We start from the raw sequence: 25,089 nt of genomic DNA on the forward strand, positions 1-25,089 counted from the left end.
GCCTTGGTAAGACATGATGCTCTAGGGAGTGGGAAATAAATCTTGGGGAGAATTCAGGGACTATGTGATGTCAGTAAGTTTTTAGGCGTTCAGTGGTCTGGGTAATGCCAGGACACGGTCTCCTAAGTAAAGAACAAATTATTCCATCTTGCACTTCTCAAAATGGAGAAGTACAATGTCTGATTGGTTTCTTCCGGTTCTGGGCAGCACAGTCCACACCTGAGGATAATGCTCTGATCCAAGGCCAAGAGATCAGAGAGGCTGCCTGAACAAGTGGCTCCTCTATCAAAGGCCCAGAGGTAAGAAGAGTTAGAGGTAAAGATGAACTCGAATGTCAGAAGAAAAGGAGGACTGTACACAGTGGGGAAATGGAGGAGTATGTCTGGCATGCAGATGATACACACAGGTGTCTCTTGGTATTCCCTAGTCCAGTTTTGACAGTAAATGAATGAGTGTAGCAACCACAAGCTTAGGAAGGGCATGACATTTGCAGACCTCCAGTGATGAGGGCCTGAGTCATAGTACTGGGTAACCCACGAAGAGCAGACATGCAAGCCAAGGGGAGGCTGTATCTAGAATGGACAGCACAGGAGGGAGAAAATGATTCAGTTGTGGCCCAAAGGCCAACTACAGCAACAAGGGCCATAGTCTGCCCCACTATCGTCCTTCCTCCTGCCCACTGGGACCCTGAAGAGGCTGCTCCCCAAAGCGTATGAAGAAGTGAATCTGAGCAAAATAAAAGGTGAGCTGTGGTCCGAGCTGTGCTGCACCACCCAGACTCACCCTGAGGAATAAGGGACTTACTTCCCTAGATGCTAGGAGTGACCAAGACACAGCTGTTACCTTTAGTCATTTCAGGGACCATCTCAGCTGAAAAGGGCTGCCTTGTACAAGGTCATGTCCCTTCCCAGGGCAGCCTGTATCCACTGACTGACCATCACCGGTGTTGTGTTCCCTCACCTCCAAGTGGGACAGTTCTGATGGGTCATCTCTTCTGCAGAGCTCCCCATCATTGGCTGAGGTGTCCCTTAAGAGTACATCACAGATTGACTTCAGCCTCTGCCCACTCCTGCTTCCTTCCTTCCCTGCTACAGTGTGATCCCACAGCACTCCCATTGACCTGCTGCAGCTCAGGAGGCTTTCCGGGAAGCCCAACCTGTAAGAACTAGCAATGTTTATGCCTATAGTTCAGAGTTGTCATTCTCTATTAAATGAGACGCTACATATCAAGTCATCTGTGCAATGCCTGATATACAGTAGGCATTTAATACATACTCGTGAGAGATGGGATCTTGAAGAACAAGACAGATAAGTTTATATAAACCCCAGGATTATATGTGTCTTCTATATGCCAGGTGGTGACAGATATACAGTTCCTGAGACACAGAACATAGGAAGCACATATTTTTTAAAAATCTTTTTTTGATATTTATTTTTGAGAAAGAGAGAGACAGAGACACAAAATCTGAAGCCAGCTCCAGGCTCTGAGCTGTCAGCACGGAGCCCAACACAGAGTTTGAATTCACGAGCCTCAAGATCATGACCTGAGCCGAAGTCAGACGCTTAACCCACAGAACCACCCATGAACCCCAGGAAGCATGTATATTAAATTTATTCTCAGATCTGCTGGAAAATAGTAGCCAACACAAAATTCAGTACCATAATCCCATTATTTACTATATTGATTGTAGCCCTATTTTGTACTGATCATAAAGATATAAAAGTTTCAGAATTCTAACTGCATTTAAAAAAAAAAGGAATACTAAATACATCTTAAAATTCTGGTATGTTAATTTTTATTATAAAACACCAGCAGGGGGCGCCTGGGTGGCTCAGTTGGTTAAGCAGCTGACTTCAGCTCAGAGCATGATGTCACAGATCCTGGAGTGAGTTCCAGCCCCACGTCGGGCTCTGTGCTGACAGCTCAGAGCCTGGAGCCTGCTTCAGGTTCTGTGTCTCCCTCTCTCTCTGCCCCTCCCCTGCTCACACTCTCTTTTACTCTCTCAAAAATAAACATTAAAAAAAAAATTAAACAAAACAAAACAAAAACACCGGAGTTCACTAATTACCAAGAAAGCCTGAAGGTCCCTCACAAAATTTCGGGAGATTTTATATATTCAAACAGACAAGAATGTAAAGTACTTTAATAACAAATTAAATCCCTTTTCAACTCTTTGTATTTATTAAATCACAGAATCTATCATATTTTAAGTTATATTCATGGCAAAGGATCACATCAAAACAAGATAATTGGATTCCTTTCATGAGCACATGAAAGTTTAATTAAAAAATTAAACTTTTTGCAAAATTCAATCATACTCAAATATTAAGCACATACATTTTAAAGTATCCTATGTGATGTACCCACTTAGCATCAGCTAAATTTTCTAATATAAGAGATGATATATGTGCTAATATTTGAATCAACGGCCCAACTTAGCACAATCTCATGTTCGAAGTTCAAGAATACAGTACAAATGGACAAATATGTAAAGAAGAACCAAGTACAGATAAATGAACTGATCTTATGTGGGTAAGATGGACAGAAAGACATGTGCTGTGCTCATCAACGACACAAAAATTGAAATGTGTTAACTCCTTGAAAGCAAGATTAATGCAATCTAGTAATAAAAACATACACAGCAGTAACTACCAAGTAGAAGATAAAAGAAGGTGATGTAAATATTTAGGAAATCTGGAAAAAGCATAGCTTTCTTCCAGCTGTAGTAAGTCAGGAAAGAATTTATGCAGACAGCACCTGAACTGCACTTTCAAGAATGGGTAGACTTGGGCCATGGGAATCAGATAACAAACAACATTCTTACACAGAAGAAACAAGTGGTGCAGGGCTATCAAGAGCAACAAGTTCACATATGGATCAGGCAAATTAAACTATTTGCAGCTCATTTTTGAAATCCCATTGAGTATAGCAATTTACCCACTACCTTTATTTTTTTTACTGTAAACGTTACATTTTTCTCAGCTTTAGCAAGACTCCATACCTGGTTCACAAGGATCAACACATGAACAAATAGACTGTAATGGTGTAAAATGTACTAATTAAAACATGCTTATTAATCACATACTTACAGGGCTCATTCATGGTAATTTATGCAAAAATTAAAGCTAGTCATTAGATTTATGTCGTTTCACACATAGAAAATGTGAAACAAATAATAAACTCATTAACTTGTGATACACACACAAATCCTCCTAGTATAGGATTTTAAAATAACCTTTAGGGATATTAAACTATGGTCAGTAATCAAATAAGCCCTCTACCATAGTTAATTTACCAGATCATTCAAATAATCACACACAAAAAAAATCAGGATAAAGGGGAAAGCAATTTTTGGCTATGGAAGTATGAAAAGATCAGAGAACAGTCATCCTGAAATATGAGTATAAAAATGAACAAAACGAAATCATTTCATGGTGCTGGATATTCACTTAAGACAAACAACAAACTGAGAGGCAACTCAACGGGAACTAGAACGCCAGGCAAGATCATCAGGCATCATTAGCTTTGAAGCCACAGGCCATTCCTATCCCACACCCACCTCCATATCTCCTAATACCACCACATTGTGGGGACAGGATTTCAACATATGAATTTTAGGGGGACACATTCAGTCCCAAACAGAAACAATGCTAAAACATTAAAACATTTAAAAAAAAAAGAGCAGAGATATCAGGCCAGGCATATTCCAGATTTCACAAATGAAGACCAGACAAGTTAATAAAAAAAGAAAAAAATAACCTGAGGGGAGACAAGTCAGAATTCAGAGCTGCTAAAACACATTATAAAAAATGTCCAATTTTGGGGGCACCTGGGTGGCTCAGTCAGTTAAGCATCTGACCCTTAGTTTCAGCTCAGGTCATGATCTCATGGTTCGTGTATTCAAGCCCTGGTCAGACTCCACACTGACAATGCAGAGCCTGCTTGGGATTCTCTTTCTCTCCCTCTCTCTCTCTTTGCCCCTCCCCTGCTCGCTCTGTCTCTCTCAAACTTAAAAAAAAAAAAAAACAAAAAAACAAAAAAAACAAAAAAAACACCAAACTTTTAAAAACTGTCCAATTTTCAATAAAAACTTGTGAGACAAAGAATCAAGTTACCTTTAATGAGAAAAATGCTGATTATAGAAACTGACTTTCAGTTGGCTTATGTTAAATTTAGCAGATAAAGAGTGTGAAGCTATTTAAATACATTCAAAAAGTTTAATATCCAGAGAAATTAAAATTTTACACTAAATACCTGTGTAACACAAAAGGCAGTAAAGGAAGAACAAAAGAACAAAAACCTGAGACATAGAAAACAAATACAGTATTGAAGATGGAAATCCAAAACTGTTATTAATTAAATGTGAATAGACCGAACACTAAATCAAAAGGCAGAAATTGCCAGACTGGATAAAAACACACAACAGGTGGCCAACAGACACATAAAAAGATGTTCAATCACTCATCATCAGGGAAATGCAAATCAAAACCACAATGAGATAATCACCTCATACCTGTCAGATTGGCTAAAATAAAAAAGACAAGAAACAAGCGTTGACAAGGATGTGGAAAAAAGGAACCTCCATGCACTGTTGGTGGAAATGTAAATTGGTATAGCCACTGTGGAAAAACACTATGGAGATTTCTCAAAAAATTAAAAATGGCAATACCATATGATCCAATAATTCCACTATTGGGTATTTACCCAGGAAAAATGAAAACACTAACTTGAAAAGATGCACCCTTGTGTTTACTGCAGCATTATTTACAACAGTCAAGACATGGAAGCAGCCTAAGTGCCCATCAATAGAAGAATGAATAAGGAAGATGTAACACACACACACACACACACACACACACACACACAGTACACAGCCATAAAAAGGATGTGATCATGCCATCCGAGACAACATCGTTGGAGCTGGAGGGTATTATGCTAAGTGAAATAAATCAAGACTGAGAAAGACAAATACTCATAAATGGAGTCTTAAAAAATGAATGAACAAAAATCAGCATCAGAATTATAAACACAGAGAACTGATGGCTGCCAGAGGGGAGGCCGGAAGGGGGTGGGTAAAATGGGTGAAAGGGAGAGGGAGATACAGGCCTCCAGTTATGGAATGAGTAAGTCATTGAAATAAAAAGCAGACGATAAGGAATATGGTCAATGATATTGTAATAGTGATGTAATGGGACAGATGGTGGCTACACTTGCAGTGAACAGAGCAAAATATACAATAAGCCTGTCGAATCGCTAAGTTGTACACCTGAAACTAATGTAACAGTGTGCCTACTAAAGAAAAACTCACACAGTTGTATGCTGTCTACAAGAAACATTATATTCAAAGATACAGAGAAGTAGAAACTGAAAGGAGTGGAAAAGATATACAATGCAACCAGTAACCATGAGATAGCTAGAATAGCTGTATTAACATAAAACAAAATAAACTTTAGGACAGGAAATACTACTGAAGGCAAAGGCATTTTGTAATGATAAAGTCAATATGTGAGGAAGATACATGCCATATATTCCATATAACCCCATTTTGGATATGGACCTAACAGAGTCCCAAGTCATGAAGCAAAAACTGACAGAACTATAGCTAGACTTCAATACCACACTCTCAATACTTGATCAACACACAAAATCAGTTAAGGGTAAAAATTTGAACAACCTTACTAACTAACCCAATGGACATTTATTGAATACTCCACCCCCAAAACAACAAGAGTATACATTCTTTTCAAGCACTGAAGGAACATTCTCCAGGACAGATGTTGTCTCACAGATTAATTCCTGATACGTTTTATTTTTTTTTTAATTTTTTTTTTCAACGTTTATTTATTTTTGGGACAGAGAGAGACAGAGCATGAACGGGGGAGGGGCAGAGAGAGAGGGAGACACAGAATCGGAAACAGGCTCCAGGCTCTGAGCCATCAGCCCAGAGCCTGACGCGGGGCTCGAACTCGGGGACCGCGAGATCGTGACCTGGCTGAAGTCGGACGCTCAACCGACTGCGCCACCCAGGCGCCCCCCTGATACGTTTTAAAAGAATGTTATAGTCTTCAATAAATAATTCAAAGTATGTTATATAAGAGAAATTAAATTAGAAATCAGTGATGGGGAGAAATCTGGAAAATTACAAATATGTGGCAGACATAGTTCTAAATCTATGGGCAAAGAAGAAATCACAAAAAAATTATAAAGTACCTTAAAATAAATGAAAACAAAAACACAACATGTCAAAATGTATTGTATCAGCTAAAATGAAAATTTATAGCTTTAAGTGCCTGTACTAGAAAAGAACAAAGTGGGACACCTCAGTGGCTCAGTCAGTTGAGCATCTGACTTCGGCTCAGGTCATGATCTCACAGCTCATGGGTTCAAGCCCCGCGTCAGGCTCTGTGCTGACAGCTCAGAACCTGGAGCCTGCTTCAGATTCTGTGTCTCCCTTTCTCTCTACCCACCTCTGCTCATGCTCTGCCTCACTCTCTCAAAAATAAATATTTAAAAAAATTTTTTTAAAAAAGATCAACAGTGCTCGCTTCGGCAGCACATATACTAAAATTGGAACGATACAGAGAAGATTAGCATGGCCCCTGCACAAGGATGACATGCAAATTCGTGAAGCGTTCCATATTTTTATTTGACAATAAATTTCATATATTAAAAAAAAAAAAAAGAATGATGAGGTGAGAAATGAGGGGCATGTTCCGTCAAATTCAAATGCTGCATCTCTAAGTGTAAATAATGACAATAAAAAGAAAGCTGTTAACTCTGGTCAGCCAATGATGACTTCATTGGAAATACATTCTAACAAAAATTTTTGCCAGTGAAAATGCTAAAGCTCTAATGTCTAATGATAGTCTTATAGCCGAAATGTTAAAATTTCAAATTAAAAAGATCTTTGTAAACCCAGAATACTTAACTTTTCAATAAACTCCTCAAATTGTTAAAAAAAAAAAAAAAAAAAAAAAGATCAAGCTACTGGCACAATTCCTCAGTCATCTGTAACTATTAATTAGAATGCCTTATCCCTTCATTCGGTCACGTCATTGGCAGAGGAGAAAATGGCTGACACTACAGCTGAAAAATTTATTCTTCCAGCATGCTGGGATATTTTGTGAACAGAGTGAGATAAATTTGATGATAAACTTAAAAATATCCCTCTTAGTGATAACACAGTATCTCTTCAAATCTTTACTACTGCATGACATTTGGAAGTAATGCTTACTAGATACTGAGAAGCTGGTATAGATTTCTAAGATCCAATCTGATAAGAGCATTTCTTCCCCGAGTTGTGCCACTCTCAGAGTTTACAACAGCTCTAAGTGGGTACTTGCTGCAGTGTGTAAATGTAACTTCACACACATCTGGATTCAATATATTTACAGAATTGGGAACATATGCTCTCCGTCAATACAGAGTGAAAAACTGCAAAGGATGGAGCAGGAAATGGGACAGAAACACAGTCCAATTATTAAAAACTGAAATGATACCCACAGCACTAGTTTGCAATCACTGTTTTTTTTCTATCATAAGGCTGTTCCCACCCAAAGAAATCCACCCTTGCTCATGAACATGCCGTAGTACCTGCCCCCTTACCTGCAGCTTCACTTTCTGGGGGTTCACTTGGGAAGCAGATGACCCTCCTGATAGATCATCAGAAGGTCAATACTAGCCGAACAGTACATCATGATGCCTACGTCATCCACCTCACTTCATCTCATCACCCAGGCATTTTATAATCTCACCTCATCACAAGGAGGGGGAGCTTAGTGTGGTAAGATATTGTGAGAGACCACGTTCACTTAACGTTTATTACTGCAGATTGTTACCTCTAACTGTGCCTAATTTATAAATTAATCATAGGTATGTATGTACGTATGTATAAGGAAAAGCAAGGTATATATATAGTGTTCGGTACCATCCACAGTTTCAGGCATTCACAGGGCGGTTGGGTACATATCCCTCATGGGGGAAGGCGGGACTACCATAACGGAAAACAGGGAAAGCTGTCATTAGTATTATATAAAGCTCACTGAATGGCAGACTTTTTAAAATATTTTATTCAGAGACTGGCAGTAAATACCCACTTCCTGTGTCATACCCATTTGTTTTACTGTCTCAATGGAATACACTAAGGTGCATGAGCTTAAGTGTGGCATTTATATTTTTCTAACTGAAGCCTGATCTCCTATGGCAAATATTTTCAAACTTGACATCTAAGTCTAACAGAAAGGTGTATTTAACCAATTTTGCAATTTCTCAAGTTACATTTGAAATTTGGGGAGGGAAATTATATATTTCAATATGATTAACACATGAAAGTGTTCCAAAGGTTTATTTTTAGGACAAAAAAAAAAAAAAAAGATCAACAAAATTGACAAATCTTTAGCCAAATTAACCAGTGGAAAAATACACAAATTAGCAAACACAAATGAAATAAGGGCTATCATTACCAATCCAACAGATATGAAAACAATGGGAGAATATTATTAACAACTTTATGCCAGCTAATTAGACAATTTAGGTGAAATGGAAAAATACCCAGAAAGACAAAATAACAAAACGGATTCAGTAAGAAAAAGAAAATTGGAACAGATCTACATAAAGTAATTAAGTTGTTTCAATAATTTAAAATCTTCCCACACAGAAAGTCCAAGCACAGATGGCTTACCTGGTGAATTCTATCAAATATTTAAAGAAGTAGTAAAGCCAATCCTTCACAAACTATTTCAGAAAACAGGAGAAAAGAACATGTTCCATTTCCCTTCTATAAGGCCAGTATTACCCTGCTACCAAAGCCAAATAAACACATTTCGAGAAAACAGTACTATAGAGCAGGATCTGTCATGAATACAGACCCAAAAAAATCCTGAAAGTATTAGCAAACAGAATCCAGTAACACACAAGAACAATTATTGTCCAATATGAAGATTTACACAGGAATGTTTAATATCCCCAAATCAATTAATGTAATATGCCACAATAATAGACTAATGGAAAAGTCACATGATCATCTCAAAAGACAGAGGAATAGCATTTGACATATATTCATGATAAAAACTTTCAAGAACCAGGAATAGAGTAACACTTCCTCAACCTAATAAATAGCTAGGAAAAATTTACAAACACCATACTTACTGGTAAAAGACTAGATGCTATTCCCCTATGATCAAAAAACAAGGATTTCTGCTCTCAACATATTTATTCAATAGTATACTAGGATCTAGCAAAATAAAGGGTAGAGGTTGTGGTGGGGGAAAGTATCCAGCTGGAAAGGAAGAAGTACATTTGTCTTTATTTGCAGATAAGATCCAGTGTAGACAATGCTTTGGAATTTATAAAAAATCTACTGGAATAAATGAGCTCAGCAAGTACACAGGACACAGATCAACAACAAAAAATCAACTTGTCTTTCTATATAGTTGCAACAAGGAATCAGAAAAGGAAATTAAAAGAAAAATTCCATTGAAAATAGCATCAAAAAGAATATAATGCCTAGAAAACAATTTAACAGGAGAGTAAGATCTGTACATTGAAAATTTCAAAACACTGCCAAGAGAAATTAAGGATCTAAATAAAGGGACAGGCATTTCACATTCATGGATTGAAAGACTCAATATTGTTAAAGTGGCCATTCTTCCCAAATGGGCCTAAGATTCTAGACAAGACCACCTCAAATTTCCAACAGGTGTTTTTGTAGAACATGATCCTAAAATTTATATGGAAAAACAAACTTTTGACTGAAGATAGCCAAAATAATGTTAAGTCACTGTTGGAAAACTCAGACTACCAAATATCAAAATTTAATTATAAACCTACTGCAATAAAGGTGGTGTAGTACTGATGTAATGAAAGACATAGATCAAAGAAACAGAATAGAAAGTCTAGAAATAAACCTCACATTTATGATCAATTCATTTCCACAAGGGTGCCAAGGCAACACAATAGGAAGAGTCCTGTCAGTAAACAGTTAAAAGATTAAAGAATGTGGCATCGCCATAAAATGGTATGTTCTTCTGCCATAAAAAGGAAGAAATTACTGATACATGAATGCTACAGCATTGATAAACTTCAGTAATATCATGCTAAATTAAAGAAGTCAGACACAAAGCTTGTATGATTTCATCTATAAGAAATTTCTAGAAAAGAAATTTCTAGAAAAGACCAACATCCTAGAGATAGAAAGCCAATCAGCGGTGGCCTGAGGCATGGGAGAGCAGCAGGGAATGAACACAAACAGGCATGAGGAAACTTTCTGAGCTGATGGAAATGTTCTAAAACTGGACTGTGGGGATGGCTGGACAACTGTGTAAAGGTACCAAGAATCACTGAAATGCACGCTTACAGTAGGTGAGTTTCATGCAACATAAAATTATACCTCAATGAAGCATTTTTTTTTTTTTTTTAAAAAGGAACAATCAGGAGTTCCCCATCCCAAAGGACACGAGTGGGGACAGAAGGAGTCCCTGTCAGGAGGCCAGAGTGGAAGTAACCTGACCTCACTTTTCATTCTAAGAGCTTGTGACCTTGTGACCCAAAGTGCTGGTTTATGTATTTGTTGTGGCTTTTCTCAGTTGCTACTCAGAGCCATAAAAAACACAGGCGACTGCCCCTCCAAATATTCCACTTGCAAACACTGAACATGGAATGTTCTCACCTTTCGTCCTGTAAAGGCAGCTCGATGAAGCGGCGTGTCTCCCATGTCATTCAATACATTCACTTCTGCACCAGCCTGAACAAACGTGAAAATGTTAGACATCTGCCACGTGTCAAGAAATATTAAATATTTCTTTTTCAAATATTTTTAAGTAATCTCTACACCCAACGTGGACAAACTTATAAACTTGAGATCAAGAGTTGCATGCTGAGCCAGCCAGTAGCCCCAAAAATATATTAAATACTTCAAAATTAAAATAATTGTTGATATTGATTGGTTGTCACCACTAAAATTCAATTTCATTCACAGTAAAACAATAAAGCTTCCTGAAAGGTAAAAGTCTACATGATAGGTAGAAGAGTAAAAAGTTTACTTTTCTTTAAAAATCTATAGACTTTCACTCTACTTTAGAAACCCAAATATTAAAAAACAACTGTCTGAATGAAACACGACATTTTGGGGGCACCTGGGTGGCTCAGTGGGTTAGGCATCTGTCTCTTGATTTCTGCTCATGTCGTGATCTCACATTTATGAGATCGAGCCCCTCGTCAGGCTCCGTGCATGGAGCCAGCTTGGGATCCTCTCTCTCCCTCTCTCTCTTCCCCTCTCCTGCTCATGCATGCATGCTCTCTCAAAATAAATAAATATTAAAGAAAATACCACATTTTCTCCACCAATTTAGTAAGTTCTCAGGAAGAAAAAGATACCACTATTTAAATGTACAGTTTACTAATTAAATTTGAAGACACAATTTCAGAAATACCAATATGTGAAAAAAATCAGAATTGAAAATTGTGAGGTCTTAAATCATATGGTGCTCATTAAGAGATTCTGACATTTTTTAATCATTTAAGCTGTGCTTTGGTTATTTTTTAACTGTTACATTAAAAAACAATAATAGTGTCTTCAAATTCATACAACCATTTTTGCAATTTTAAGAAGTCAGTAACAGAAAAATCAAATGACTAAGAAAACAGAATTTTAATCATCAGGCTAACCTAATTCATGTACTTAGCAAAGAACAATTAAGTGTGTTAGTGATGAGCTATTGTTTTAAATAAGCCACTATGGTTAGTTGGCTTTTCTAAGACTTTCATAATTTCTGTAACAGCAATATTTATTTTATTCATTTAAAAATTAGAGCCATAGGGGCACCTGGGTGGCTACGTTGGTTAAGTGTCCGACTCTCAATTTCAGCTCAGGTCATGATCTCAGACTGTGGGATGGAGCCGTGCATCAGGCTCTGCAGTGAGCACGAAGCCTGCTTAGGATTCTCTCTCCCCCTCTTCCTCTGCTCCTCCCCCACTTGTGCATGTGCTCACTCTCAAAAAAAAAAAAAAAAATTAGAGCCATATACATACCTTTAACAGATCCTGGACCACTTGTCTATGTCCAAAATAGCATGCCAGATGAAGAGGTGTCCACCCCAAATTAGACTTACTTCTTCCTAAAAGTGGAAAAATATAAGGCATTTTTAGATGTTATTTAGGTAATTTTATACTAAAATTTCTCTTTACCAAGGTACTCCCATACACTGGCCAATCTCCCCTTCATATTGCACTTCTGATAAATGAGAGACAAGAGACAGGACATAGTCAGAAGCCTAACAAGTGTAATAGATTAGAACCCACAAGCCCCAGATTCTGGTGCCACCTTCCTAACTAACTCAATGTCCTCATTCTTAAAAGGGTGGGGAGAGACACGATGGGGGTGGCATTCAAAGTAGATAATCTGTAGTTGGCTCCAAGGTTCTGAGTCTCTAACCATCTTACCATCATTTAACAAAGATGTGGTTCTCTTGGCACAGCATTTCATGAAAAGCACCTCTCTTTGAAAAACTGTGCCATGTCAGGAGGGTGAATGGAAATATGGAATTGATAAAGAATCTTTTCTGTAGCATTTGGAAAATTGTTAGCTCTGCAGATAGTGACATAAAATGGAGTCCTGACTCCAGATAAAATCTCAAGTAATGAGGATATGGGTTACCAGAGTGGTAGAGTTCTACTAGATAACAAGAACCAAAATTAAGAGCAATGAAATGTCGGATCCCTGCTGAGGAGAGGTACAGAAGAAGGGAGTGCGACAAAAACAATACAATTCAATTCAGGAAGAAAAGGCGGGGGGCACTGTAGCTTAGAGCAGCAATAGCTCCAAAAGGTTACCAAAATTTCCACTCAGGCTTAAGGGATTATAGCCTATCAAATTCCAAAGCCCAGCACTCGGGAGGGTCTACCAAAGCCCAGGAGTATGCTGTCGCCTGTGGGGCACTCCTCTGGAGGGGCTGAAGGTTTAATGGCTGCCCTTGCTTCCTGGATTTCAGGTTTTGAGCCAATAGAAACCCCAGGCACCAGCCTCAGTGTACCCGGAACAAGCCTCGGACAGCTCCCTGAGGGACTGCTGCCACCAACAGTGTCCTGTGTTTGTGTGCCACTTACCCAAACTCCTACAATGATGTCCCCTAAAACGTGTACCCTCTGGAACCTGTAATTTCGGTCAATGAATCCTACAGCCATGGACTGTTTTGTGGAATGTTTACCTTCTGTCCTTAAGTAAAACCTGATGTCCTTTTCCTGATGACAAGGACTCTCCTTTACCCCTCAGGTGGAGTCTCCCCTCCCCCAATTCCCACACACTCACTGGTCCTCCCACGACAGAAGCCAACACTGTCTGTAGTCAAGGACTCCACTCATGTTACAACTCCTCTTGTGAGACTTCTACCATTAAGCCTGAAAACCTTCTCTGCTGTCATCTACCAGCCTCCCACTGGCTCGCCCCTCACCAAGTAACTCTGGGGGACAGTCTTTCTCCCCATGCAAACCCTGCCACTGCCCTAGGGGTGTCTACTAGTTGTTCAGTATGCCGGCTCCTCTGTTTCTCAGCTCCCTCATTTCCCCACAAACTTTGCCTCTGCTTGATGTTAACCCCCAGGGTCAGGGTCAGAGCCTGGGTATCATTGTCATTTCTGAGCTAATCAACTCCCACTTTCCAGCTTATTCCCACAGGTGTACTCCCAGACTTGTTCAGCTGAATCAGCCCTTCATCCTTTGATCACTTCTCATGTATGTAAACACCTCCATCTTTACTTCCTTTAACAAATCCAGCATTTTGATCCCTTACTTTAACTTCTTTGCCAGTCCCCTCAATAATCCTGTCGCAGTAGCCTACAAAAACCCCAAAGCCTGATCAGTACACTGGCTTGATATTCCTAGAATCACACCAGGCTGCTAAACAGTGGGAGAACAAAACTAACAGAACCCTGTAGATTCCCAGCACCTTAAACTCCGGATCTCCTACTTCCGCGAGCCTCTAGACACTGCCTGGAAATCCTTTTTAGAATACCCTCTTCAAGGGGCTCTCCTACAGTCCACAGCAGCGACTTCAAGTCACGACTCTTCTCAAGCCTCTTCCCCAAATACCTCCCCTTAGCAAAGGGCCTCCGTCTCTTAGCTTCACAATGAGGGGTAAAGTTTTCATGGAATTCCCTGGGCTTCCTGGAGCCAAATGTACCACCGTACCCCCATCTACAGGCGTTCTTCCATCCTTCCCTCCGTAGGCCTAGACTAACCCAGACCTTGTGCCCTGGACTCCACCCCTTTCTGCTTCTGAGGCACTTTTCTCCTTTATATTCTGCCTCTCCCTCCTCACTGATGAGTAAGGAGGAAGTAAACACTTGGGTCTCTTCTTACAATCAAGAGCAACAAAAGCCCTCTGATGGCATCCTCCCTACCAGCTACCGTGCTCCTCACTCTTCCTTCCCTGCTCTGCCTTCACTTACTTTTTCCACCCCATTTACTCCTGTCAGCCCCCACTACCCTTGGCAGACTAGGGTCATCTCCCACCTTGTCATTCAAATGGTCCTCCAGTTTTGATCCACAAATGCTATCACCAAGTGACAGGGACGCTTTTTAGCTATCACAACACTGGGTCACTGCATATAGCATTGGATAGTATGGCCCACAGGCCTTCCCGGCTGCCACAGCCCTGCACTCTGTAGGGTTTCTCGTTGCCCCGACACTTCTTTAAGGATCCTTTGGAAGCTCCACTGTCCAATTAGTCCTTCATTATTGGCATCTCCAATAATGGCATCTCCTGGCCCTCTTCCACTGCTTTCATTTTTTCTGTGGTATGGCCTTCAAAATCCATATTCCATCTCTTTACAAGACACCTCCATTTGGATGATGCAAAATACTTTGTGCTCAAAAGGCACAAAACTGAGGGGTGCCTGGGTGGCTCAGTCGGTTAAGCATCCAACTTTAGCTCAGTCATGATCTCGCACTTCATTGGTTCAAACCCCACGTCAGGCTCTATGCTGACAGCTTGGAGCCTAGAGCCTGCTTCGGATTCTACATCCCTTTCCCTCTGCCCCTCCCCCACTCATGCTCTGTGTGTCTTTCTCAAAAATAAACATTTAAAGAAATTAAAAAAAAAAAAAAAGCACAAAGCTGAACTTACCCTGTTATATGTATACAGTTGACCCTTGACAACACTGGCTTTGAACTGTGTGGGTCCACGCACATATGGAGTCTAGTTGATGAAACACTTTAAATGTATTTTCCTCATGATTTTAACATTTTTTATCCAGCTTACTTTTTTATAAAAAATATAGCACATCATACACACAACATATGTGTAAACCGAGTTACCAGCAGGGCTTCTTCCTGGTCAACAGCAGGCTGTTAGCAGTTAAGATGGGGGGGGGGGGGGGGTGGAAGTCAAAAGTTCTACAGGGATTTTTTTTTTTTTTTTTTTTTACTGTGCAGGGGATCGGTGCCCTTTCACCCTGCATTCTTCAAGAGTCGACTTTACACAGTCACTGAAACTATCTCTACCCCTTCCCACGTGTGTTTTCACAATGAATTGCCATTATTCACCTTGTTTCTCAGGTCATAATCAAGCAAAACTCTTGCCCCCTTTCTCCTTTTCACACCCACATTCAGGGTGCCCTACCAATTCCATCCCCTAAATGTTAATTATATCTGTGTGTTGCCATTCACATTGCTTTCACCCCCAGCGAACCCCTAACAGCTAACATGAACTGAACTGGTCTCCTCACATCTGAGGTTTCCAAGAAATCAGAATTTCCAAAATCCTACATGATTCTTAAAATACTTCATTCTTTATTAGTAAAAAGTAGTAAAGAGTAGTAGTAAAGTTAGCAGTAAAGAGTATCTTTTTTTTTAATTTTTTTAATCTTCATTTTTGAGAGAGAGAGAGAGACTGCAAGCAGGGGAGGAAAAGAGAGAGGGAGACACAGAATCCGAAGCAGGCTCCGGAACCAATGCGGGGCTCGAACCCACGAACCGTGAGATCATGACCTGAGCTGATGTCGGAGGTTTAACCGACTGTGCCATCTAGGTGTCCCAAGAGTATCTTTTTACTACTTACCACGGATATCCAAACAATTTTGTTCAACAAATAAGAAATGTCAAATTGAGGAGTATTTACAAAGGACTGTACCCTACATAGAATACTGAAACACTGGGAAACACCAGCAGATACTATGGTAACATTCACATAACTTCACATTCAGAATTTCCAGCAAAGCAACAGGACACCACTACAGAATCACGTGTAGACATGGACAACATATGTTTTTATTTCGAAAGACCCTGTTTTGACCTCACTTTGCACTTAACTGATTACGTTCTTCTCATCAGCTTATCTTGTAACTCACGCAGAAGACCCAGCAGGCAAAGCATCCTGGAATGGGTACCAAAACCAGCCCCTCGAGCAAGGGGGACTGCCCAGACATGCCCATGCAATGCAGGACTGATCCCAAGACAATCCCACCTGACCTTTATTCTTTACTGCCCACCGGCACACACCCACCACCCTTTGTTCCACGTTTTCCTCATTCAAACCTAGAAGTATTTTCAGCACTTTGGAGATAGCCTTTGGGACACTAGCCTGTCTCCTGGTGTTGGCCTCCTGGAAACAAATCCCTTTCTTGTTTTACCACCACTCGTCTCCCTCTTTGGATTTTGTCAGAAGTGAGCGCCTGAACCCCCCCGAACCACGGGCTCTGGCACCCTTGGGCCTCGGTTACAACTTTGCTTCCAGAACTTATTTCTTAGAACACTGTTAGAGTAGGCAGTTAGCTAGGTTCTAACAGGATACCTGTAGGCCAGCTGAGAGAAATCATGGGCGGCTATCAGGAAAGTCAGAGGCCTGTTCTGGCAGCACTCCACAAGACGCTGGGTCAAACCACACAGACCCAAGGAGGCAGGAGCCCTGACCAGAAACCTAAGACCAAATACGGAAGAAAAGGCGCAAAACTCTGCTTATTAGAATCCTCGCCGGAGTACTGAATGTTCCACCTCCTAGTTAACAACTGTCAATGACAGATAGAAACCCCGCCCCCAGGGCAGGCACCTCCCTCCCGGCCCTCCCACCCTCTAGCTCACCACTCTCACATCTCCAGACTATCTTTTTTGCTTTAATAAGCTTTCCCGCTTTTGTAGCTCATCTGCTGTGTTACATATCTGTCCTTGAATTCCGTGACACCTTTTGGGATGGGCTGTGTTGAGATCCCAGAGCCAGGGGCTCCCCAGTTCACCCAGCAATAACACCACTCAGAATTTACATAAAGTATACTGTGCATATAAACATTAATTTTTGCAAGAAAGTCTCACCATTAGCAATAGACAGGACTGTAAACACACAACAGCTATAAGGAAAACAGATTAGATCCTTTGTACCCCTATCCTAGAAAGACTGGCCTTAACCTTCAGCTGCAGGCCATTGTTTCCTTCTGTCACTTTCAACTTGACATCGGTAATTCCTTCTAACCAATAACATCTCTATGTTGATTGTTAAGCTTTAATTCTTAAAGAATTATAGTACATTTTACCATTTTCTCAATGTCTCAGGGTTTGGAAAAACAAATCAGATAGCAAAGAAATCCTAGAAATGCCTGGTGCAAGGCTATCCCCACGGGGAAACACTACTCACATCCAGTCCCCTGGCCCCCATTCACTTCTACTGGTGAACTGCACATCACCTGGTAGGTCATCTTCTACATAAATCCTTTAAACTGCCCTTAAGACAAAGTCTGATTGACAGGAATAATGATGAAATTTTGAAGAAGCATTCACATCTATTTCACAGTTTTACATTTCCCATTAGATGACTTTCCACCAAGTAGCCTGGATATATAGATAAGGATGGAAAGGGTAGATAAAGGGTCATTAGGATTATCAAATGCCAGGAATGTTTCTGGCATTCAAAATAGAATCCCAAGATAAAGATTAAGAACTAGTCTTTGCTGAAGGACCATGAGGATTTTTACAATTCCTTTAGCATACCAAAAACAACTATTTTCTGGACAACTCAGATCATAGTTTTCTCTCCACTGCAAATATAATAATCCTTCCCCAACATGGATGAAGACATAAGGTTTGTTGCTCTAGGACAGAAGAATGTGACCCAGCAGAATAAAATATGCATCGGGGACAGAGGACTGTGAGAAAGGCACAAATGAAGAGACATGGTGCTCCTGTTCATGAGCCCAGAAAGCGAGATAAATCAAGGATACACCAAGAACAAGCAAGTGGCATCTGGGATGACAGAGAAAGATATCCTAGCAACCACCTATCCCAGCACCCACCTGCAAGGTGGCCACAAAGTAACAGTCACGGAGCACCACTTGTATGACACACAGAGAGACACGAGTTTGAGTTTGTCCCAAGGGTCAGCTACAAATGCTTCAGGAGCACTGGGAAGACAAGGGTCACTGAGGAATCAAAGGACACACACAACAAGGCTCATCTTTATTTTTAAACACCAGCTTGGGGGAGACAGGGCAAAGAGAGTTGAGAGGCTCTGGAAGACCAATCATTTATCAAAAAGCTACAAGATCGAGAAACCAAAAGATTATTATTTATTTAGTCCTCCATACTCCAAGAAGGAGAAGGTGCTTGTTGAAATATCAGAGCCATTTTAGAAGATAAATTTTCTCTGCACACCTGAGCATAATACATACAACCTTGCCACAGGTGCATTAGGATTTGGCTGCTATTTACCTTCCCTCACCCTTCCTGCCTGCAGGCCCTTGCCACCTGGACTGCCTCTCACCTCAGGACCTTGGCACATGCTGTATCTTCTCCCTTGAACACTTTTCTTCTCTATTTTCACCTGGTTAAGTTCTACACACTCTTTATAGATCACCTTAGAATCATTTCCTCTAAGAAGCTAATCCTTCTAGGTCCAGTTACAGGTCTCTCCTATGGGATCCCATGACACCCTGGGGTTCCATATTCTGGTACATATTTTTTTTTTTCAACGTTTATTTATTTTTGGGACAGAGAGAGACAGAGCATGAATGGGGGAGGGGCAGAGAGAGAGGGAGACACAGAATCGGAAACAGGCTCCAGGCTCTGAGCCATCAGCCCAGAGCCTGACGCGGGGCTCGAACTCACGGACTGCGAGATCGTGACCTGGCTGAAGTCGGCCGCTAAACCGACTGCGCCACCCAGGCGCCCCTCTGGTACATATTTTGAAGTGTAGACTAGTCTATTAATCCTCTACACTAGTCTCAATGAGGCCAGGGATCCTGCCTAACACCACCTGCAAGGTACTTCACAGGACTCTGGGCATACACTGAACACTCAAACTGGTTGATTTAACCATAACACCCTATCATAGCGTGCATCTTGTAGGCTCAGGGTCACTCTTGTAGCTGATAAAATTGTCAGAGACCCTAAACCTTAAGACTAGATCTCAATTTCTCGGACTTAGAACTACGAGGTACTACTAGGTAAAACTACTCTTTTACCTACTCTTATGAAGACTCTTTCTAGAAAAAGATCTGGGAATTTATTTCTAGCAAGACCAAAAAGATTAGTGCTAAATAAATGACAGAGTTGTGCATACTCACAAGAAAAAGCTAAAAAAACTCACTCAAAGCTTACCTTTGCAATTAATGTCAGCAATTACTTGATTTCTTTCCATGGTTTCTAATAACTGTCGAACTTCTTTAGCATTGCCATTTCTGGCATGATGGAGAAGCTCCTGTTCTGCTTCAGTATTCATTTCTAGATTTAAAAATAATAATATTACTACTGAGTAATAGAATTACCTTTCATATACTATCTGCTGATACAAAAAAAAATTCACTTTACAAGTAATAAGAACGATGTAAGAACTAAGTGAATCAGTTGCAGGGCCAGAACTTGACCTTCAGACTCCTTATCCTTTTTATTATTATTGAAAAAGTGCACTAAACATTTGGGCAAGTTTCTTAATCTCTCAAAGCCTCAGTTTCCTTATCTGCAAAATAACCAACCTCATGAGCTGTTATATCATATTTGACAGAATGCTCTTAAAGGTATGAAATATTTTGCAAATGGTTAACGCAAACATTATAACTAGATATAAAATTAAAATGTGGTCATTACAATAAAAATATCATAAGGCTGAAACATTAACACATTTAAAACTTGTGCAAAACATCCTGAATAGGAAAAAATCAAATTACAGATAAAAATCCTGGAGTGACCATACTTACAATTCCTTTATTTCCTCTTTCATATTTTACTAAGCTTCAAAATAAATATAGAGCACTACAACCAAATTTAAGCCATTTGTCAAAATAAGTAGCAATTCACAAAATATAAATTTCTTTCTTACTAATAAATGCAAATAAAACAATTTTTTGCCTACAAGATTAAATAAAAAATATTATACACCTGAAACTAATGCAACATTGCATGTCAACTATAATTCAATTAAAAAAAAAAAAAAGATGAAACATGCCTAATACTGTCATGGACAGGATGGAAGCACCACTTGTCAATATCAAGTAAATTTCAAAATACACATACACTTGGGGGAAGACTCTACTAAAATGACTAGAGTATGGAAACACCAGCAATCTGTCTGTCTCCCCACCTAGATAACAACTGTACTGGCAGAATCTGCGTGATGTAATGGTTTTGGAACTCTAGGATCTTCTGAAGGCTTACAACCACCAGGGAAAGCTTGGAAGGGAACTGTGGTTAATTTATGTCAATTTAAGCTCTTAGCAAGGTAGCAGCTACCCATCTCCACCCCAAAATTCCCCCAGTGCATGCATTCCTGGAATGGCTTACAGGAACCAGGGTGAACAAAAAGATCCCCGTACTCCAAATATTGGAGAGCTGAGCTCTGATCACTGCTGCTTCTGATCAGAGATGCAGACAAGGAAGCAAGCAGACACACTTGTTGCATGCACCATCTCTCACTGCTTTAAGCCCCTCCAGCAGACTGAACTTCCAGGAGATTTAAAGGACCAGCATTCATTTTTGCCCCCCCACCCCCCCCCCCCCGCACCCGCCTTCATTTCTCCATTCTTCCCCCCACTCCCCCCGCCCCCACGTAAGAGCCAGACACTAAAGACTAGGACTGAAAAACAACAGCATTTATGGAGAAAATTAAAACATGACTGCTCACGACCACCAAAAGAAGACCTTAAGTTTACAGCTAAGGCTGACCTCAGCACAGCCTACAATAATCCAAGAAAAATAACAACATATTAGAAAACTCGAGGAAGGAGGAGAATTTGCTATCTAGAGTTAGTACGTTAGATTCAAATGTCCAGTTTTCAATAATTAAAAAAGTTACAGGACATACAAAGAAACAGAAAAGTAGAGCCCAAAGGGAAAAACAAATCAATAGAAACGGTCCCTGAAGATCTGATGGCAAATATACTAGACAAAGGCATCAAAAAGATATTCAAAGACCTAAAGGAAGAGATGGTGGAAGACAAAATGCATAAACGAAATGAAAATATGAATAAAGACCAAAAAAAACTAAAAAGAAAGACGAAATTCTTTAACTGAAAAGTACAATAACAAAAAATTCACTTGAGAGATTCAAAAGCTTATTTGTATAGGCAGAACACTAAGAAAACTTGAAAGATAGGACACAGAAATTACTGAGTCTGGGGAACAGAAAGAAAAAAGACTGAAAACCAAACATAGCTTAAGAGACCTGTAGGACACCAACAGATCAACATGCATCATGAAAGTCTTAGAAGTGAGAGAACGAGGGTTGAGCAATTGGAGAAATAGCAGCTGAATACTTCCCAAATTTGAGGAAAAAACATGAATATAAACATCCAAGAAGGTCAATGAACTCTAAGGGGAACTCAAAGAGATATGCTACATAATCCAACTTTCAAAACAGAAAATCTTGATAGCAGGAAAGAAGCTAAATCATCACATACAAGGGATCCAGGGTAGGAAGACTGGTAGATTTCCCATCAGAAACTTTGGAGGACAGAGAGCAGTATGCAAATATATTCAAAGTGCTGAAAGAAAAACTATCCTGTATCTGGCAAAACTGCCTTTCAAAAGTAAGAGAGAAATTAAGACATCCCAGAAAAATAAAAGCCGGGGCAGTTCATTACCACTAGACCTGCCTTTCAAGAAATGCTCAACAGAGTCTTACAAGGTAAAATAAAAGCACCCTAGACAGTAACTCAAAGCTATGTGGAGAAATAAACATCTTGATAAAGGCAAACACATGCACAATTACAAAAGCTAGTGTTATTTTAACAATGGTTTACAGTTGTACTTCTTGTTTTCTACATGATTTAAGAGTAACGCATTTAAAGAAAAAAATATTGGATTAAAAATATAATTTTGTCTTCTAACTCCAAATCTTATTTTCTACATAATTTAAGGGACTAACACATTTAAAAGAATTATTTTTGTTTTGGGTACAGAGTGTACAAAGATGTAATTCTGTGACATCAGTAGCCAAAAGGGGTGGGAACAGAGCATAAAGGAGCAAGGTGTGTGTGTGTGTGTGTGTGTGTGTGTGTGTGTGTGTGTGTGTGTGTGTGTGTTATTTAAGTTAAACTAGTATAAACTCAAATTAGTGTTATAACTTTAGGATGATAAATGTAATCTCCATGGTAACCCTAATCCCCCCAAAATAACTACAGAATCTACAGAAAGGAGAATACTTTAAATATTTCAGTATTTAAAAAAATGAAATTTCAACGAATTCTAAATAGCCAAAACAATCTTCAAAAAGGAGGCAATGCTAGAGGACTTACGCTTCTGGATTTCAAAACTTGTAACAAAGCTAACGTCATCAAACACTGTGGTACTAGCATAAAGACAGACATACAGAACAATGGAATAGAACAGGGAAGCCAAATAAACCCTTGTGTATATGGTCAATGATTCTTTACAAGACTGACGACATGATTCAACAGTCTTGTCAACAAATGGTGCTGGGAAAACTGAAAATCCACATGGAAAAGAACAAAGTTGAACTTTTACCTAACATCATATTTAAAAACTAATTCAGGGGCGCCTGGGTGGCGCAGTCGGTTAAGCGTCCGACTTCAGCCAGGTCACGATCTTGCGGTCCGTGAGTTCGAGCCCCGCATCAGGCTCTGGGCTGATGGCTCAGAGCCTGGAGCCTGTTTCCGATTCTGTGTCTCCCTCTCTCTCTGCCCCTCCCCCGTTCATGCTCTGTCTCTCTCTCTGTCCCAAAAATAAATAAAAAACGTTGAAAAAAAAATTAAAAAAAAAAAAACTAATTCAAATTGGATCAAAGATCTAAATGCGAAACATAAAACAATGAAAGTCTTAGAAGAAAACACAGGGCAAATGCTTCATGACATTGGTTTGGCAATGATTTCTTGAATAGAACAAAGGCATGGGTAACAAAAGAAAAAATAGACAAAGTGGACATTATAAGAATTTTTAAATTCTGTGCATCAAAAGCCACTAGCAGAGTTAAAACACAAACCACAAGATCAGAGAAAATATTTGCAAATCATATCTGATAAGGGATTAATAACCAAAATACAGAGAGAACTCCTAAAACTCAAACAAAACCCAGTTCAAAAACAAAGTACTTGAATAGACATTTCTACAAATATACACATGGCCAATAAGGACATGAAAAGTTGTTTCCCATTACTGATCATTAGGAAAAGGCAAATCAAAACTACAATGAGCTACCATCTCACACCCAATAAGAAGACTACTATGGGGAACAAACAAACAAACAGAAAACAAGTGTTGTCAAGGATGTGGAGAAATTAGAATCCTGTGCACTGTTGGCAGGAATGTAAAATGGTACAGCCACTGTGTAAAACAGATTAGCAATTCCTCAAAAAATTAAAACCAGAACTACCCTATAATCTGGCAATTCCACTTCTGGGTATACACCCAAAAGAACTGAAAGTGGGGGTCTCAAAGAGGTATTTGTACATCTGTGTTCAGAGCTGCATTACTCATAATAGCTAAAACATGGAAGCTATACAAGTGTCCACCAGGAGATGAACAGTTAAGCAAAATGTGGTATATAGGTACAATGGAGTATGTTTCAATCTTTAAAAAGACGTTTTTGCAATATGCTACATGAATGAACCATGAGGACATTATGCTAAGGGAAATAAGCCAGTCACAGAAAGACAAATACTGTATGATTCCACTTTTATGAAGTACTTTGAGCACAGTAGTCAAAAGAGAAAGAAAACGGAATGGTAGTGGCCAAGGGCTTGGGGGAGAGGAGAATGGGGATTTATTGGGTACAGAGTTTCAGTTTTATAAGAAAAGTTCTCACGATGGATGATGGTGATGGTAGCACATATTATTTATGTATTTAATACCACAAACATTTTTAAGATGGTAAATTATATCTTATGCATATTTTACAATTTAAAAAATATTTTAAAAAATACACATACACCATTTCCTTTCCCAGGGCAATTCTACTCCTAGGAATCTATGCTATAGAAATACAGAAGATTATTTCATAAGCACATTCATAAGGATTGCTTTATTTACAGTAGTGAAAAAGGTATTAAGAAGTCCATGTCCATCAATAGGCAACTGGTTAAATAAATCCTCTAAGGCTAAAAGAAATGCTCTACAGACAAGAGGATGGAAGACCGTCGGAGGACGGTTTCAAAAAGTAGCAGCCTATGTACAGTGAACAGCATGACTTCCAGCTCTTTCTTAATCAGCATTCCTAATGCTGACAAGCCAGGCTCCACCCACTGGGAGGAGACTAAGCTGGTGACAGTCCCTAAAGGATAACACATTCCAAGAGGACACCAGCAGCTCCCAACAAGAAGCTAAGCCAGATGAATCTTAGTAAAAATGGCAGTTAACAAGGCTCCCCTACTTTCTCAATTTCCAGTCAGCTTTCAAGTTCCTCATTCTTAAATGCCAATAGCTAAGGGTGACAAGACATCTGAGTAAAACCTCTAAAACATGAAAGAGTCTAAAAACCAAAGAGGGGGTAAAAAAAAGCAACTTGAAAAAAAGTTCAGAGAGTAAATTAAATAAAACCTAATCTTTGGAGAATAACATTGTATTCTGAAACAAAACCAAGATACTATATTAAAATACAAAACTGCAGAAAAAGTATATTTGAGTATTAAGAATAATAGCAAAAAATATCAAAGAAACCAGGA

General features: G+C 39.5%; 1 protein-coding gene and 1 non-coding gene across 5 annotated transcripts in view; one reads left to right on the forward strand and one right to left on the reverse strand.

Moving 5' to 3' along the window:
* Positions 1–25,089, reverse strand: part of OSBPL1A (oxysterol binding protein like 1A) — a 277,900-nt gene that overhangs the window by 214,845 nt on the left and 37,966 nt on the right. For 3 of the 4 annotated variants that reach the window (XM_086682632.1, XM_025931211.2, XM_086682634.1), the window contains exons 2-4: positions 19,577–19,699; positions 12,029–12,114; positions 10,668–10,742 (exon numbers count right to left, since the gene is read on the reverse strand). In XM_086682632.1, the coding sequence (XP_086538758.1) occupies positions 10,668–10,742; positions 12,029–12,114; positions 19,577–19,697 (282 nt within the window). In that variant the 5' untranslated portion in view covers positions 19,698–19,699. Of the gene's footprint in view, positions 1–10,667; positions 10,743–12,028; positions 12,115–16,784; positions 16,851–19,576; positions 19,700–25,089 lie in introns of those variants that run through there. The other variant, XM_086682633.1, reaches the window with a different exon arrangement.
* On the forward strand, positions 6,539–6,645 carry LOC112868466 (U6 spliceosomal RNA). The gene has a single exon (XR_003224290.1). It is a non-coding gene; the product is annotated as a U6 spliceosomal RNA (small nuclear RNA).

This window comes from Puma concolor, chromosome D3 (genome assembly GCF_028749965.1).
Source record: "Puma concolor isolate L17-30 chromosome D3, mPumCon1.1.hap2, whole genome shotgun sequence".
In the NCBI taxonomy this organism is placed as follows: domain Eukaryota; kingdom Metazoa; phylum Chordata; class Mammalia; order Carnivora; family Felidae; genus Puma; species Puma concolor.